At 36.4% G+C, this 19,181-nt stretch overlaps 1 protein-coding gene across 5 annotated transcripts in view; it reads left to right on the top strand.

Moving 5' to 3' along the window:
- KCNIP4 (potassium voltage-gated channel interacting protein 4) overlaps positions 1–19,181 on the top strand; it is a 380,377-nt gene that overhangs the window by 353,719 nt on the left and 7,477 nt on the right. For all 5 annotated transcript variants that reach the window (XM_030450064.1, XM_030450068.1, XM_030450067.1 and 2 more), the window contains 2 exons: positions 9,629–9,698; positions 15,136–15,206. In XM_030450064.1, coding sequence (XP_030305924.1) covers positions 9,629–9,698; positions 15,136–15,206 — 141 coding nt within the window. The remainder of the gene's footprint in view (positions 1–9,628; positions 9,699–15,135; positions 15,207–19,181) is intronic.

Genomic DNA, 19,181 nt, shown 5'->3' with positions numbered 1-19,181 from the left:
TTGTCCCTTTCATGATAGCACAAAAAGTAGAAGTGATAATTGAAATTAAAAACAACAGTAGTTTTCAGTGTAATTGCATTGAATACAGGTTATTCATTAGTGAAAATGAGTGAAAATCCATCAAGCTAGAAATAGGTCGTTATAAATGTACCAATTCATAAATGTAACATATATTCTCACACATAGAGGGAATAATTTCCCACAGATGAAAAGAATATTAATTCTGGCCTTAAATTTTTCAGAAGAGTAATTTCAATCAGTGAAATAAATAGCAATTGAAACCTTCATACCACCTTGTATTTTGAGCTTTTAAAATTGCTACTCTCTGTGTATCTTCCTGTGTTTTACACATACTAAAGAACTGGGACTCTCAACTCTTCTACAAAGTATGGGAGGCTTTACTGATGTACCCAGTTTTACCCCAGGAAGTTTTTTAAGAACAAAAATCTTATTGAATTCTTTCAGCTATAAATGTTTTAAGTACATTTTTTCTTATACTTTGTATGTGTTCTACTTGAAATAGACACATCATAATTGTGGAGAAAGACTTATGCAATTATCTTTGATTTACTCCATTTCTGCTTTCTGTATTACACCCAGATCCACATTAGCTTCAAAGTTCTTTGTTTATCTGTAGAGTATTAATAATTTATTAAATAAAATAAATACAGTAATTTTAAAATGTGAGAAAATTTAGCAAGTATTTAAATTATTTATGGGAATATGAAAATGGATTAAAGTAAAAAATTCATGTTTCTGAACATGAATTGTGGAATTATCTTCTCTGTCTGAGAAAAGTAACTGATACTCTATTAATGAGTGTCAAGAAGAAGGCAGCAGTTCTATTTGTTGGCTTTGGTAGCTGGAAACCAGGAGACAAACCTTTATGAAAGGTCATAAAACAGGAGAGGGCTCCCCTGTCTAGCAGAAGGAAAGAAATTATGCTTTCTTATTTTTACTGAGTGTGTTTTATGCCTTTAATCTGAGATGTTATGACATGGATTTCCCCATCAGTCTCACTTTTACAATGTCATCTGCAGTGCTCACTTGCAGAGCCAACACTTTCCCTTTGAGCCTCTTTGGTTGTCACCACTGATGAGCAGCCATCCAACGTGCACATGTTTATAATTATCTTTTACCCATCTTTTCCACTACATCCTGCATCTGATCATCTTCCTATCTCTGCTCATTTCTTGATAATTAACTCCAGCTCCTTCAACATCAACTCAGAATAAAGGCAGATAAGGTCTGGGATTGTTCTACGGTATCATAGACCTGGCCAGACCCCAAAATGATAGGTGTAAAGATAGAATAAAACCAGTTCTTATCCTTTGTGAGGCACCATCCTACCAATCATCTCCTCAGTCCTTTGAAAAATTGGCTTTTATAGCAGGCAAACAGCAAAACTCAAGAAAAACAGAAGTGGGGAAATATTCCCTGCCTTCTCAAAAGAGCCAAACTTGGGATCTCTTCTGTAGTCATTGCAATTATCTCATACATGCACTGATTGCTTCAAAACTACCTCAGAGCTCCCATTTGATGTGTTGTGGTGTTCAATGATAAATCCATACAAAGGAAATTAAATATTTCTGACAATTAGTGTCAAAAAAGAGGCATAAAAAGGCAGAAGCTCAAATACTGACGATGCAAGAGTCCTGAAGAAACCAGTTCAAAGAAGCTGTTCAGAGAACTGACTGTCTATAATAGAAAGACTTGGGTATTTTTCTTTTAATCCATAGAAGAAACAACCCATGAAATGTTACCACCACCTAATGGGCAATACTTTGCTTATAGATCAATTTCTGTGAATTCATTCCCCTCTTGGGGGATATAACTATAGCAGGAAAACAACTTCTCTCCTCTTCCTTCATCTTCTGTTATTGCTACTTCTGGATGTATTCAGAGCAAAAGAAAGAAAAAGGACCATAAATATGTTTGTCTAATTTAAAAAAAAAATCAGTATTAATGAAAAAGGAAGAAGATCTTTTGAACTATGTAACTATTCCCAGGTTAATTTTTCCAGTCTTTAATTTCTAGTGCTTTGTTCAGCTGCACATCAAATATTTCAAGAGAGAGGGTTTCTCTGAACTACTTTTTTGAGGCTGCTTCATGGGCTAGTGCAGCTCATCTCTTTTGAGCATATCTTTTGAGATATTTTCCAGACTGCATTTGCTTTTCCTTTAATGACATCAAAACCTTTTCTCCCCTAGAAACCCAATTTTATTTGCATCATCTACTTTGAAGTCCTTCTAAAATAATTTCACTTTTATTAGCTGCTGCAGGGTTTTTTCCTGTTCTTGGTGTTTCTCCTATGTTGGCCAATAACATGATTTGAACTACAGCAATGCCACCAGGCCCTTTCCACCAAGATCTTTTCTGATACATGTTTTGCTTTTTTCCTGAAAAAAATCATTGTCAAAAGTGAATACTGATTCTAAGAGTACTTTCAGGACATGAAATTAATCATACCAGCACTTACTTCAAAATAAACAGGAAACTAAGTATATTTCTGATACTAAGTCAAGATAGATTTATGTTTACTACAGAGAATGGAGTTACAGAATTTCAAATTTGTTTGTTTAAATTAGAATAAACTACAAACTTATTAACTGGTTGGTCAAAGCTTGAGGTTAGCCCTATTGGTATCCAGTAAATATACCTTTAATAGTAAAGGCATGAAGCAAAATCAATACAAAACTGATGAATTAATGTATTATACAGTGAGTTATAGAAATGCATTTAACGTAAGAATAATAAATAATTACTTAGGGGCCTTACAACCCATAGTCTGACCCTAGCTACTGCAGTCACAGCCCCATACCCACCCATGTACACACACAGAAGGAAGAGCCCTCACCCACAGAAGAGTTGGTGTTTGGTAAGATGTTAAGAGAAACCCCTCTGGCACCAGCTAGCCATTTACCAAGCCTTTTTATCCCCTTAGGCTGCCTCTATTTTCCCACGCTTACTTATCCCCAAACCACCTAAATCTCTCCCTTTCCCCACCTTTGGTTCCCAGTTAAATATCCCATAGTAAGCCATCTGCAATACCCAAATGCTTTGCTGCTGTGTCCCCTACCCTGAGGCAGCAATTCCCTTCTGTCCAAGCATTGTCTCATGATGGGTTTTACTCGCAGACACTGGGGCTGAGGTTTTCCTGGGACTGAGGCTTTCCAGGGACATCCTCAGGACAGACCAGGACATCTTAATTCAGGGTCCCACTTGCTTTTCTGCCCCTGGGTTTGTGGTGCTGAACCTTTGGCTCTTGACTCCTGGGATGTCCTGGAAACAGCTGAGGCACAGCATTAATTGGGTTCTCCCTTTTCTCTGTGCTCCTTTTTGGGTGTGAAAATACTCTTTTACCATGTAACCTAACAAAATTCAGGAGCAGAATGCTTATAAAATAGGAACAATTGCATTGCATATAGATCAAATACAAACAAATTTAGTCTATAAGTGTATTAGCTTGAGGTTTTGTTTTTCACTCTGCTTGAAGTACACTCAGTGCTCTGCAGACATGACTAAATAATTTTATACTGTGTCAGCTGGATAGCAGCTAATTTTCAAAGCCATAAGGCATAGCAGAAGTGAAAAAAGCCAATCCCTGCATTGGTCCTAAAGGAATAAGGTGCAGCAGCCATTGAATTCTCTTCCTGCATCTGCAGATGAAGAGATTTTTAGACAAATTTAATGCATATACATATCTTAACTAGAATTTTGCATGTGCAAGTTCACATCAGGACATGATCCATTCCCATTAACTGTTTGCAGTGAAATAAGACACCTTGTCAAAATAAAACTTATTTTCATCCATTATACACATACTTGTGTCCTCTTTGAATAGTTTTCTTTAGAGCTCAGATAAGTGAATTTTGGACATTGCTTCTGCTTGCCAAATTAAGATCACCCCTCTCTCATGGCCTGTCAAGCACTGCTGTTGCTGAGAGCTCTCTGGATTTTCCTCTTTGCCATAAGAATTGACCATATCAATTAAACATGATGCTTTCACTTATGCTCCCTCATGCTGGCAACCAGAATCAGGCTCCAGCTTTTTTCTGCAGCTTTAGCTTTGTGCAGTATAAATTTATCACCCTATCCATCCAATTATCCCATCTAAACTTGAGATACATGTATTTTTAATGACCCACCACCTTAATCATAAAAGCATTTAGAATCATCTTATTTCAACAGTCACAAGCAAGTTTAATGTGAAACTGCTTGTTTGAGAGAAAATCTTCCATTTTTCTCTAATCCTCCCACCATCACCCTTCTGCTTTTGTAAGAACTTACCCTCCATTTGCCTGAACACCAGTGATGGGAAGTAAAAACATAAATTAGCAAAACAGAGCCTCTTGAGGGCCAGAGAACTAAATTCAAGTTTTGAAAGAAGCAGTTGGTAAGATTATTTTTTTTTAATTTTTAATTAATTTATTTTTAAATCTAGCTTTCATATCTGCATAACAAATACCTGGTTGGTTCAGCTTCTGCAGTACAACCCTGATCAAGGCTGTGCTGGCAAAAGTCTTCAGGGTGGGTGTTGTGTTGATGTCAATGTGTCATGGTACAAAGAATCGCTTTCAGTGTGAGATCTGACTGCTTTTCTCCTTCCTCCCAGGCACAGTGAAGCCATGTTAGATGTTCCACCAAAGTCCCTACCTTTTCCATGTTCAGAGGGACCTTAGTTTCTTGTGTGTGCTACTTTCGACACACATTTTATTTTGGAGGAGGCTCGAGACAGGAGTAGTCTGTGAACTGAGTATCACAGGGCTTGTTCTTGATAAATTATATAGTGCTCAAATACTTTAGGAAATGAATTTTCAGGTAATCTGAATTCTCTTGTGGTTACATTTTCTGTAAGTCTTGGAAAAATTCTGTGCATTTTGGGTATAAATTTACAGATACAGTACTTTAGCATAGCCATGCTAAAAAAGTGTTTCTACCTGAAAAAGCATTGACTAATGATTTGCTGATAATTTTCCTGAGTAATTGTACTTTATAGACACTGAATCCCTGCATGGAAGGCCAGTATAGACTAAATACACACCAGTGTGCTCTCATTAAACACAAAATGCATTTTTTTTTCTGAATAAAAAGATATGTTTAGTGCAAAAGCACTAATTGTATTTCTTAAGGGGAGAAATTAGTTTGGTCTTGCAACCCATATTAATTGTTTAGTTATCCTCTGGCTCAGTTTTCTGCACAGATGAAAGATAGAAGAAAGGCTATGTTTCAATTACATGCCTCAGAAACAACAACAGATACTGCAAATTAAATTCAACTTTTCATATGAGAAGCTTGGAGAACAGGTAGTGCATAAAATTAGAAGTTAGTTTCGTAAACCTTAAACGCTTTAAAGACTGAAAAAAGCTGAAAGCTTCAGAATCTATTGTCTCAAGTCTCTAACCCACACCCTTCTGTCCTGAAACACCATTTGGCTTGGTTGGTTTATCTTATTTCCATGAGAATTCTTTGTTGGCTCAAACTCAGCTTGACATCTGCTGTGACCTCTCCTTTGCAGCAGAGCTGCCATTCAATCCATCACTGGTACTCAGGCAAGGAACAGTTTCTGCCCAGACACAGAACATCCCAATTCTTGTTGAGCTTCATGAGCTGTCTGTTGGCCTGGAGTTCATGATTAATTTGGCCTAGACTGAGTTATTAAATCCAGGCCATTTGTTAAATTCTCTTTTGGTTTCAAAGTCTTATCATACTCGAATGACAAATTAGGACCTGGACTGGGCTATGAAAAGCCACTGTGGGTTGAAGTTGTGGGATTTTGGGTAGAATTAGCTTTGAAATATATGCATCCTATTTCAATATTGTGTGTGTGTTCTTCCATAAAGTTTTTTGTTTATGGAAAATTCACATTCAGTCACAATAGACATACATGCAAAAAGAGAAAGCATCGTCAGAGATAAATAAGTCAATGGACATGAAGATATATACAAAATGAAGCAGAGCAAACACTGACAGCAGACTGAATGAAGAACATGTAGTGCAAAAGCCCATAATTAAAATATATTTTTAATTGCCAAAGGTCTTAATAAATTTCAAGCCTTCATTCTTTCTTATGTTTCTTTCCGAGTTTGCCTCTTGTCTAAAAAGGGTGTTGATTAGGTAGTAAAGAAGAATCTGCCTATAGCAGGATTCTTAGAAATACTACAAAAAAAAAAAAGGCAGCTTAGACAGCATGAAGCTTGTAAATAATTTACAAGTTTTGGAGTGGTTCATAAGACTATGTGCTAGAGGTGTAATTTCCCAGCAGTAAAACTGCAGGCAAGAGAGACCATCAAAAGGCAGAATCATATTTATTATTCTCTGTCTCTTCTTTCTGTCAGTTTATCTTATCTTCTCTTTAAAGGAAAGAACACTGGACTCAGGAAAAGAACTCAAGATCAACTTTTCCTCTTTTCTGTTCTCCAGAAAGAAAATGTAATATATTATTAATGCAATTTTAAAAGAACATCAAACAGAATATTCTGTAACAAAATAAATCACATACAGCTGGAGGACAAAAAAATATAGGAAATGGTTTAAATAAGCTTCACATTTTTCTTTCAAACTATTTAATTATTTTCCTTTCTTTTTTAAGGGTTTAATGAAAGGTTACAAAGAATTTTTATAATTATAGTTGGTACAATGGAAGAAGTCAGCAATAACTTGACATAAAGCCATGGAGCATACTTAATAATTACAATGTTGAATCTCTTTCACTGTGCTACAGAAACCTCCTGATAAACCCAATAAAGCCAGATTTATGAGTCAAGAGAAGAGCAGTCTTGGAAGTAAATTATGTTGGCTGTGTATATTTTTAGGTTAAAATTATTTAAGAACAGTAATGTTCACAATCTTGTATACTCTCAGAGGGAAGATCCAAGCTAAAGAAAAATAGATTTCAGCTGAATATTTCGGATGAGATTAATTAGCATTTAAATGAACGTCCTTAAGGTACCATGACTACAGATCTCCCAGGATGGCAAAGGGAAGGTGTTCCTGGCAGTGCTGTGATAAACAGCGGAGGAAAAGGCAGAGGGTCAGCATAAACTCATCCCTAGCTCTACTAATATGTAATCCTGTGAAAGTAGTTTGCCTTTTTAAGCAATGTTTCTTTTGAGAAGGATGGTGAAAGTGGGGTTCATTAAATGACAGGAAAAAATATATTACCTTTAAATAAGGTACCTAGATCATGTATTTGTCTAAAAACAGGATACTAACTTTTTTGAGCTAACAGCTAATAAATAAGGAAAAATTTTCCAGAATACTCTTTATTGATTTTAATTTAATAATACTTTTAATTTTAATACTTTAAAATTATTTTAATTAATTTAAATGTAGTCAGGAAATGGGAGTCTTATTCTTCACAACTTCAGACTTACAGACTGACAGAGCTGGAGTTGCTTTTGTAAAAAAGAGGAGAGCACTCTTTGCAAAACAAGCATATTTTGAATCTTTCTCTCACCCAAGGAAAAGGCAGAAAAATGGCTTTACATGTTAATAAGCCATAGAGAGACAAACATGAATGCACATTTCATCATTCATTACTTATTACCCTTCTCAGAACAAGAAAAATAAAATGCAAAATGTGAGTTGTATAAATTCAAATATATAGGCTTTCTTTTTCTCAAAATGTGCCTACCTTTTTGTCTGAAAAGTTACATTCAGACACAAGAAGCTACAGCTTCTTTTTCTATATTCTAAAATATTGCATTGTCTTTTGCCCCTCCCAACCCCCTCAGGGAGCAAGTTGTGTTCACATTCCTGCAGCAGGTCTGGGAACAATTCAGAACATGTGTCAGTGTGTCCTTGGAAGAGGAACTTGTGAAATATCTTCATTATATTTTCTACCTTGAATAAATATGTTGTTATATCAATGTGTATCTGCACTGATTTTTTTTAGTATTGTATTTTCTTCACTGTAAAGAAAAGTAAAAATAATTCCCTTTTGCATGCAGTTAATACAGTGCCAAAAGGCTTCATCTAAAAAGATAAGCAGTGTAGTAAAGCTGCTGGGGAGCACAGAGACATGAGACAATCTGACTGCAGCTTTTTTGGGAAGCTGGCAAAGCAGAGGGAGATATTTTGGAATCCTCTTACATTCAAATACATGACATGCAGGGAGATGCCACCTCAATTAACAGATTGCTCCTTACCTGATGAAGGGTAGAGATGTGCTAGATGGATTTCACTATTTCCCCCCCATTCCCCAAAGGCAGGAAAAAGGCAGGGAAAAGGCAGGGTGGCCCAGCAGTCAGTATGTATCTGGTGTTACAGAGCCCTGTGCTCTAATTCTGCCTCCATCAGTGACAGCCTCTGTGACCCGGAACAAATAATTTCCTACTTCTGTCTCTAACCACTCTTTGTGTCTGTTCTGATCAAACAGAATTGTTTCTTACTGTGTGTTTGCTCATACTGAGTTATGGTGGAGAGTTGATTTTGGATGAGGATAAGTAATATAGATCAAAATAACCCTAGGACTGCAGATCTGATGGTTTTTTCATGTGGTGCCATCATGTCTCAGTTATCAGGATTGTATTATTTGTTTCTTAGCAGAAGCTGTGAGAACTATAAATAAGTCAATGTTGACTAATTGATCTAGCAGAAATATCATTTGCTTTCTCAGGAAAAGCTGGTATTACACTGGTGGAAGCTGTTACACCGCTCTTGTATCTTCATTTAAAGATGTTTCCTGTCCCTGGTTTAGGACAAGGAGCACAGAGGTTTGAGCCACCAGTCCAAATACAACAGCAATGGACAAAAATAAATGTATGAACTTTAATGCTTTATTTGTCTTTTCTCAAGATTATTTCAAGAGATACTTTCTTTTTAAAAAGCTTACCAGGCTCTTTTCACTCTCTGTGTTAAAGAAGGAATTAAGGCAAAAACATAAGAAATAAATTGCATTGCCTAAAGTAATCTGCACAGTCTGGCAAATTCAGGACTAGAAGTCAGTTGTAGGGTCTTTGATTTCTGTGCGTGACTTAGTAGACAATACAGTATTCCTTCTGCTTTTCCTACCTCTTTCCATAAGTAATTTTTTGCAAAGTCACTGCTTTAATCCTTTTTCTCTTCTCCTCCACTTCCTTTCATTCTGTCTGTGATCTCCCTGCTCTGACAATTTCTGCTCATTCTTTCTTACATATTTCAGCTCATGAACAAGATGTGGAGAGACAGAGAGATCTGCAAGATTTGAATAAGGCCTTTTGTGGCAGGGTCTTTTGAGTTCATTGAGCATAAGTCTTCAGGTAGAATACCACTGCATGTTAGATCATTAATACTTGACTGGAAATGCAGTTTACATTCCCACTTGGTCAAGAGCTGCAGGAGCAACCACCCATGGCCCACACTGGCACCAATGGCTCCAGTACTTCAAAAGAAGAGTTGCTGTTCACCTCTCTCAATCTGCTGTCAAGACTGAAGTTCAGACACATGGGCACAGAAGAAATTTTTGTCCCCTGGGAACTCTTTCGGAAGACATTTCAAAGCAATACATATTTAACATTGGTTGAAAATGCAAAATCAGAAATGTTAAACTCATGATCACATACATGCTCTCTGTGGTCTCATGAACACATGATCTGACTCATCCAGATTGAATGCTATTGATTTCCTGTCTTTTGTTTTTTTTCAGGAATGCCCCAGTGGTGTTGTCAATGAAGAAACTTTCAAAGAGATTTACTCTCAGTTCTTTCCCCAGGGAGGTGAGTACTTGGCAGCTGTAATTAGTACTGGAGTGGACAGACTTATGTCAGATTGCAAGTCTGCCAACAGGGGCTGTTGTTCACAATAACAAGATTGTTGTCTCAAGCACTGTCTGAGCTCATGGGGTCCTTAGCTTGGTGTCTGCACACATTTTAAAGTATATATTTCTGAATGAAATGTAATGATACATACAAGAAATCTGTATCCTGTTATACAGTTACTGCCTGTGTATGGGTATCTCTAAAAAACAGTATTCTCTGAATAGATTATTTTCTTTCAAACTTCCTTCACAGTCTTCACATTCTCTTTTATTTCACAAAACCTTTCACAGTAGGAACAAAAAATGTGGGCTACAGGTACCCTCTAATATCAGTGGCAGACCTCCCTTGACTTTTATGGGATTTCTCTACTTAAATGAGGACTTTTTTTTGCTACCCTTACTCTATTAATTGATTTTGAGGGGTTTCATTATTTTCATTATCTTTCAGTGCAATGAAGGTAGCACAAAAATGTATAGCAATTTTTCCCCCTAAACCTTGGATTTCGTTTTAGTTTTAATTGTTTTCTGCCTCTTGCTTTTACCATTCAGTCCCCCCTCTTCATATTCTTCTACAGCTCTTCAATCCTGGCTCTTCATCTTCTCCCACAGCTCTTGAGATTTACATGTTTCCCTGGGACCCATGGCTCTTTTCACTTGTATTTTTTTAAAAAACACATTTAATTGGTAGGAACAAAACATCTCACAATTGGTTTTATTTTGAATAAGGACCTAGAAGGTAAAGAGCAGCATTCAGTATGGATTACCAGCACTGAAATCCTTAATAAGGAGACAGACTCAATAGGGAAGAACAAAAGGCTAAACAAGTTGACCTGCCTACTGATTAGCTCTGTATCTAAGCTTTCAAACCAGGCTAACAATTACAGTTCCAGGTATTATGTTTGTAGTTACCCTGGCTGGTGAAAATAATTCTCAGTGTGTGATTTAGTACACCTTTACTACACTTAAAATTGTAATATTTTTTTGAAAGCCGTTTCCTATCCTTACACACAAAGTTGTTTATGGGCAAAGAGAAAGCTCACCTTTTGTTCAAGTAAAGCTAAAACCTACTGCTAAAATGAATGTAATATTTGAAGTGTTATTGTTATTACTCCAGATCTGGTAATTACAGAAAGGAAATAATATTAATGTAGTTATAATTGTTATATACCTAATTCTTAGTTTCTATCTCTTTTCATGATGCTAATTCTCACCTTTCCTATGGTCCTCTGGACCTTTAGGGCAGCAGCATCATTTGGGAGAGAGGATGGGGACTGCAGTGGACTGTCAGCACCTGGAGTCCTTCCCTGGAAGGAATAGGATGTTCATGTTGGTGCTGTCTTCCTTGTTCTAAGATTCCCCTGGGGTCATTCTGACATGTTTGCTAATATGCTTTTATGTCTTTCTTTTTCTTCACTAGTTTGGAGCTCCACGTAACATCCACATCTATTGTAGGTGGTACATTTTACATGTGTTACATACTATTCCTTTTCTCTCTTTGCTATAACTGTAGCTCAAAAGTAAAATCAATCAATCTTAGAAACAGCTTGAGAGACTGCTGTCACAGCTAAACTAGGGGACACAAAGGTGTCCAGCTGGAGAGACCTCCTTCCTGGGAAAACTCTTTCTCCTTAGAGAACTTGCAACTTCTTAGTAGCAATGGCAATACCATGCTAAAGAGGGACATGGGTACACTGTTCACTGCAACTTCAACAATGCCATTACTCTATCTGCAACAAGGGAGCTACAATTTTCTGCAAAAAAATATTTTTTTCCCTCTTACTTTTAACTTTATTAAAATACAGTAAAAATTAGATTTTTACCAGGGAAGATAAGTATCGAATCCATATAAAATACTTATCAATAAGAGATGTTGTGTACTGGTAAGAGTGTTTCTGGCTTTCTCAACAAAGCGTCTTTAGAGAACTCAGGGAAAAGCACTGAGAAGTGCATCAGAAACTATCCCCTTCCTCCTCCCATCATCCACGGCCTCCAGGCATCAGCATGCAGGCTTAGCAGGACATAAAGGTAGCACAAACAAATGTGAAAGGCTTATGTAGTTTTCCTCAATATTTCAGGAAAAACATTCAGTGGAAACAGCAGAAGAGCTGAATCGCCTTGGAAGAGTAACAGTTCACAGCTTTTCATTTCTGTGGCCCCACTGAGAACAGAACTGTTTTATATAGGTTTTGTGCTATCTTTCTGCTTGTCTTTGTTGACTTTTACCATTTCATGAGAGGTATGGGAGCTGAAGTCTATATTCTTTGTTCCTCACATTAGGCAAGGTATCTTCAAAGCTCAATTAATTTTCTGTATTTGTGTATGCTAAGAACAGAGTGAACTCACCATAGTTTAGTCTCTTGTTAAGCAGCTGCTCTGGACACTTGAATCTTTGAATGCATTGCCAAAATATTATGTGCAGCTGAGGCTTTTCAGCTGCAGTTGTGCTTAAAACACCATTTTTAATCTATGTCTGAATATTAAAGAAGGGGAAAAAACAGTTTGAAAGTTGTCTTCAAAACAAAACCATGTGTTGTACATGTGGATCTGTGTTCCAATTGTCTGTGTAATGCAAAACCAGATTCAACATGATGTATCAGAATAACAATTCCTGTCTGAGCAAACAGAATGATGTGTAAGATTTTAAGCTTCAAGGTGACCAAGCAACCACCAAAAAGTAATTTTCTAATGTCATCCAGCAAGTGACTTCATCAAGCAAGTTTCCAAACAAGGTACAGGTGGGGTAGGAAGAGGATAAGGGTGCTGCAAGAGTATCAGAGGAGGTGACACTGGATTGCAGTGTAAGGGATGTATATAAAAGGCAGAAGTAGCTTTGTAAAAAGTTTTCCATGCCAGAAAGACATTCCAGTAAATTTCTTTTAGAAAACCAGTGCCATGCAGGTGGGTGGACCACCTGAACTGGTGATTTGGAATGGATAGCCTGAAATATAATAGGATTTGTTCTTCAGCTGAGCAGGTTGTGGATAAGAACCCACATACTGAATAATTATTGCACATCTCCTCACTCATGAACAGAAGAGATTATGCTCATGGTTTAATAAGGCATATTCCTGGGTGTATAATGAGTGCCATTTTTTGCCTCTAATGTTTAAAATGTTGTAACACTGTATTTCTAGTAACTCCTAATTTAATATCTATTCCTGTCTCAGCCTGTCAAAATATCAATTTAGCCTACTAGTTATGATATCAGATCCCTGAAAAGAAAACATATTTTATTTAAAAAGTTAAGTTTCTGTCTGAGATGATTAACATCCAGGATTTAGGGGGACAGGGGCAGGAGGGGAATCATATTAATCACATTAAGTAGCTCTAATTAAAAAAACAGCCTACCTCATCCTGTCTTGGTTTTGAAGGGAAAATTTCAGATCAAATTTGCCTGAACAACCAACCCTGAAAGAGACCTGTGGTTTGTTTTTTATTTTTCTCAGAAGGGTTTACTAGAAAAGATTCTTCGACTAGAGATTTATTTTTTAATATAACATCATACAAAAAGAGTAGTATATTGTACCATGTATTATGGGAAACAAACAATAAAAAAACTTTCTTTTAACCTTTATGTTGTCTGCAAATTTACAGAAAAATAACTAGGAATATTTCACAAGTTTTAAAGAAATTAATACCAAGAGAATGGGAGGCTACTTAAAATACAGTTTGCAGTAGCCATACTTCTAGAATATGTTTTTCCCTTAGGAAATATATAATATTCTATAATATGTTTTTCCCTTGCACAGTATATTCCACTGCACAACAGAAGTCTCAGTAGATTATAGAAAATATGACTGCTAAAATTCCAAATATAAATGGGAATAAAAATGTTATGATTTAAAGTGCTAATTTATCTGCTAGGCCATGCTTAAGCAATTACACTAATGACTGGGTATGTGGATGAATGAATGTGTCTCAGTAGCATTTTTTTTTAATTCTCTGAAAATTCATTAACATGAACAGGCTTAAAAAGTTGCAGAGTTTTTTTCTTGTTACAATTATGTCATATCATATGAAACTAACACAATGAAGTAACAGTGAAGACTTTATTTACTAATATCAGATCTGAATCTGTAAAGTTCAAAGTTTTGAGTTTTGGTATATTTGGTTCCTTAGAGCCAAGGTGGCGTTTCAGGTGAGTAACCCAAGGCTATCAGTTTAATTGAAAACAGTATTTTGAATTAATATTTTGAATATATTAATATTTTGGGCAACGAAAAATAGGAGTTTTCAGGATTCATATGAAAAGTAGAATACTTTGGTACCAAGAAATCATAAAAAAACATCTCAGCACCAATCAGGTTTTTCCATGATAAGGGAGTGGTTTGTCCTTCAAGGGGGAAACAGATTTCATAACATTTCTCATTTCACTAAAAGTTTGTGGGGCTAGTGTTAATTAAGCTAAAATTAATGTAAATATATGAAGTAGAAAGAGCAAAGCAATGATTATTAAAAGTAAACAGTACTTCAGCCCATGTGAATTTGCATGGTTAGAGAGAGGGAAAAGACATTGAAGAGAGCTGACATCTTGTAACCCAAACAGCTTCCACCCCCACCAACAGGCCAGTGTCTGGAGCAGCTTCCCAATATATTTGTCCTGATTTTGACCCTCAGAATGTGTTCAGTGGAAATGGATTTTTAACATAATTTTGAGGCTGTTAGCTATATATAGGTGCTGGTTTGCCTTTCCAAAATGAGTCAATACCCAATGGTATATAGTGCACAAATAATTAGTGAAAGAATCTTTCAGTCTTATTGACCACTTCATGTGGTCACAGACAGTTTTTCAAGGTTTTTAAGTACTTAGCACTCAGAGGATGTTGATGGGAATTAAGCCGCAAACCAACTTCCAGCAACTGCTGCTCTGGGCAGAAGCTTTCTGACAAGCTCAGCTCCAACCTGGGTAACACTTCTGTCTTAAGAGTAAAAACAATACCCCAGATGCACAGATGGTAGTGTATGTTTCCTTCATTTAAAGTGAACAAATCAACATATTTTTCTTCTTTAGCATTACTGTCATTTACCTGTAGTGTTCCCATTAACAGAGGTCGTTTCAGAGTTCAGTAACCTGACTTTGCTATCCATTCAGGTATCAGTGATTAACAGAAATGGGAGTGAAAATGAATAAAGATATTCTAGGTTATTTAGATTTATTTAGATTTTTTTTATTATTATCTAGATTTTCTGTTCCTAACAGTGTAGCTATGCATATATTTGTACTTATAATTTATCCCTCCTTGCCTGCCAAAGAAGTTTAAACAGAATTGAAAATTTAGTCTTGCTATCAAATTTAGGTATCAAAATATATCTTGATATCAAACTTTTTAAATGGATTAAATTAAATTCAATAAAATGGGCTCACTATAGAGAATTTTTCCTGTTTTCACTTGCAGATTCCACGAATTATGCACATTTTCTGTTTAACGCATTTGACACTGATCACAATGGATCTGTAAGTTTTGAGGTAAGTGATACTGTTACTTCCTTCTCCAGAATTGAGTGTTTTGTCATGCCTTGTAAGTAAGTCCAGTTTGGTGACTTAACATTAGGAAAAATTAAGCTTATGTGACTCAAGTTTCAGGGTTTTCCAGCGTATTAATGAAAGTCATTGTTATTATTTTACAATTGCATACCCCAAAATGGCAACTCAGACTGGGATGCTATGTAATATTTTATAAATCTGTTCCTTTAAAAGGTAAATCAACTTCTTCACAAGTAACATGAAATAATCCTTGTCTTCCTCCCCACCTCTGCAGGGTGAGAAGGACCCTGAACCACAACTAATGTTATGGGGATGACTGAGCCAAAATATAACTGCTCACAGACTCTATTAGTTTCCAGGAGAAGTGTCTACAAAAAAGGCTTTAAACCAAATATATTTAAAAGCACAAGTGTTTGAAATTCACTTTTCCTCCATTTAACTGCCCAACCTGTTTCCAAAATTCTTTCTTTTCCTGCTAAGGCTGCTATCATCAATATAATAACATGGTAAAAAGAGCAATTGACTACAAAAGTTTAGATGGAAACAGAGCATCCAAATACTGTGAAGGAGCCATTATTTTAAGCTCTAGAATTAAGAAAAAACATGTTTTTATTATTTACTTGAGTGAAGGATGTTGTGAGATCTGACAGAAATGTTTTGAAAGAATTTTCTTGATATAATACGGCAGGAGAAGCCTTGCAGGGATGTGCACTGCAATCAGAAATCTGTATCTCAGCTGGGATTATTACCAGATCATTCATGGGGGATTATTTGCATTTATTTAAAAAAAAACAAACCATGAAACTCATCCAGCTTTTGTTAGGCAGCTGAAATCAATGGGCTCTGTGTGAAACTAGAAGCAAGAACGGGGGTTTTATTCATATCTTCTGTACACAAGCTATTTCCACAAGGAATCCTTCTGATCAAATGAGCAATAGAAGCAATGAGAGAAAACATTCTTCCTATCAGTTTTTGAGAATTCTTTCTGTAGTTATCATTATGAATAATCAGAATAAAAGAAGCTTTTGTACCTTTCCTGGACTATTTGTTGACATTTGTCTCAGACAGAAAGCCTTAAGAAATGCAGTAGATATGAGGCTCTTTTTAAGGGATTTGAATATCTCAAAGAGCAGGTCTGTATAGAAAAGGCTTTGGAATAAAATAATTCAGCAAAATAAAAGAAGCAGTGGGGTATTTTTATTGCTAAAACAGACATTTCCAGCTTACTTTTGTTCAATATCAACGCAGACAGAGTGTTCTAGGTTGATAGTATTTGCACTATGAATCCAGCATAACTCTATGTTCTGTACCATGTAGCAGTATTACCCTTACAAACTTTATAATAGCAATTCTAAAAGCAATCCCTCATGTAAAAAATGTTTAGGTTTTCTTTTCAGATCATGTGAAAGTAGCTCCAAAATGTGCACGCGGATATTCTGAAATGGGAAAAATACAATCATAACTTTTTTCCTGCTCCTTTTTATTTGAGGTGGAACTTGTGCTATATTCTTTCTACAGCAATCCATACTCTAGCTTTCTAATTTCTAATAACAAACAAAAGAAAAACAACAGCACAAAAGGGAGAGAAAAAGTGATTTAAAAGTTCAGAGATTAAGTAGTCATTCATCCCAGTTTACTTTCTATACCAACGTATAAGAGTAAATATAATGTAATAATAAATTAATATATTTATATATTGTATAATATATTAATATGATTAATGTATAATTAATATATTAATATAACATAATATAACAATAGAATATAATACCCTATATTAAAAGTACTCTTTGGATTTTCTATATAAAAAGGATATGAAAATGTGAAAGAGTACTAAAGGAATGCAAGTAAGAATGACATTTTTTGTGTTGTCCTCTCTTTTCTAATGAAATAGTGGTAGCTGGGGTTGAGGGGAAGAAGAAAGGGATCCCTTGTTTTAGCTTTTTACTCTTTTTTCCTCAAATTTCCAGCCATCAGCAATTAAGTGTTAGACTTAAGAACAACTTCCAGGCACAGCTCCATTGGATGAGACTCCTTCCTCTTAGTGAACTGGAGTTCTGTTTTCCATCAGACACAGGCAGATGTGAGAGCAAGGTTTCCACTTGCTGCCTGAATATTGTAACTTAACCAACACAGAGATCTGGGCCTCAAGGCTATTTATGCAGTCAGGGAAATTGAGGCTAATTAACTTCAGACAGATAGACAAAGGTAAAGCACATTGCCCCCACAGGCAAATATCCAAATTACAAGTTGTAGAGGCCATTAGGGTTGTTCTAAGTGTGATCTTGATAGGAGGAAAGTCACTCAGGAATCCAGCTCTCAGTGCATTAAAGTCCAAAGCTGTGCCCAAATGCAACGGAGACACTGAAAGATTTTTATAGTTTTTAAACAAACCAAGCTTGTATTTCTTTCCACAAAAATGATTAATTCTTAGCAAAGTTGTTGGTGATTTTCTGATTGCTTTATTCCTCAGTTGCCACTTGAGAATTTTGCATTAATTAATAAATTAACAAGCATGTTTACTCAGTTCCACAGGAAAGTCCAGATCTTAAGATCAAACATAGTTTTGGTATTTCATTAGTAATAACAATGATAAACATTGTCTCCAAGGCAGAAATATGAGGGTAGAAGCTTAATGATGTATTCAAGTGGGATTCTTTGTGTTCAACACAAAAAGCCTTGCTCCTCACTTCATGTAGAAAACGAATTATTTTTTCTCAGGTCAGGTTTTTCTATGGTGATCTCATAAGCATTTTAGTATTAGCTGTTGTAGAGTAGCTACTATATTTTTCCTCTGAACATCAGCTCCTCCTCAGTCATCTTTGTTTTATGCATGCCACAGTTCAACCACTTCTGTAACCAACATTCATCACAGTTTCACCATTGATTCCTTTACAAAATCCTAAGGGCTAAATCCAAAAAAGAATTTAGGTGCCTGCCTATGAACTTCTTCTGGCCTTGAGAAAGACATAAAGGAACACATGACCAGGTGGAATAATTTTAAGCTTTCCTGTGGATTTAAGACCGCACATTATTAAGCTTTTTAATTAATTTGTTAATGAACTGGTTCTCCCCAAAGATTTCCTGTGGGATAAAGCAATCAGAATGTGATCAGCAACTTTGCAAAGAGACAATTAATAACTGCTTAGGAAAAAAAAACCCAAACAAACCCAGTAAACACAAGTGAACCCCAGTTCACAACCAGAGGCTCTATTCAGCTTTAATGTAGAACCAAAATGCAGCCAGATTGTGGTACTGAGCACACAGAGGCTGCAGTCCAGGGACAGGGATGCCCCAGTTTGCAGCCCTTCAGCTGCCATTCCTTTACTTGCAGAATCAAAGGTAGGCACTTGAGAGTTTGTCAATTAACAGAGGTCTTCACAGGTATTAGCACATCCAGCAGGAAGCTGGCAAGTTAGAAATAGGGAGATGCAGAAAGGGATATTGGCAAGTACCAAAGCACAGACTTCTGTGCTTCTAACTTTGCTTTCACGGACTGAGGAGAGACCTGACCCAGGGCTGTACCTCAGTCCAGACCTCCTCCAGAGCTTTAGATTCCTTTTTGACTCTAAAGCAGATACATTTCTCCTCATTAGGTCCTCAGGTAGGCAGGACTGTCCTCCTCAGTGTTGGCATCCTCAGGGGATATGTGTCCAAGCAGTACTGTGAATCTTACTGCAAAAATAAATAGGCTCTAAAAGTAGAATTCCCCTCTCCCCAGAAATCAGATTTCTAAACCAGGAAGCATACCACATCTGTGTACTCTAATACTGCAATTGGGACTTGGGTTCATGCTTTGTGCTCAATGGTGTTCCTGATTCCTGGTTCCCTAAGCTGCTGGCAAGAAGCATGTAGCCAGGCACTCTGAGCTTAGCTGCTCCCTCAGCACTGTTACTGCGTGCCAGCATTCTGCACTGAAGCACTATCTTACCAGCTAGCACAGCTATCCTGCTCCTG

This window comes from Calypte anna, chromosome 4A, assembly GCF_003957555.1.
Source record: "Calypte anna isolate BGI_N300 chromosome 4A, bCalAnn1_v1.p, whole genome shotgun sequence".
Classification (NCBI taxonomy): Eukaryota; Metazoa; Chordata; class Aves; order Apodiformes; family Trochilidae; genus Calypte; species Calypte anna.
This window is presented reverse-complemented; position numbering and strand designations above follow the sequence as displayed.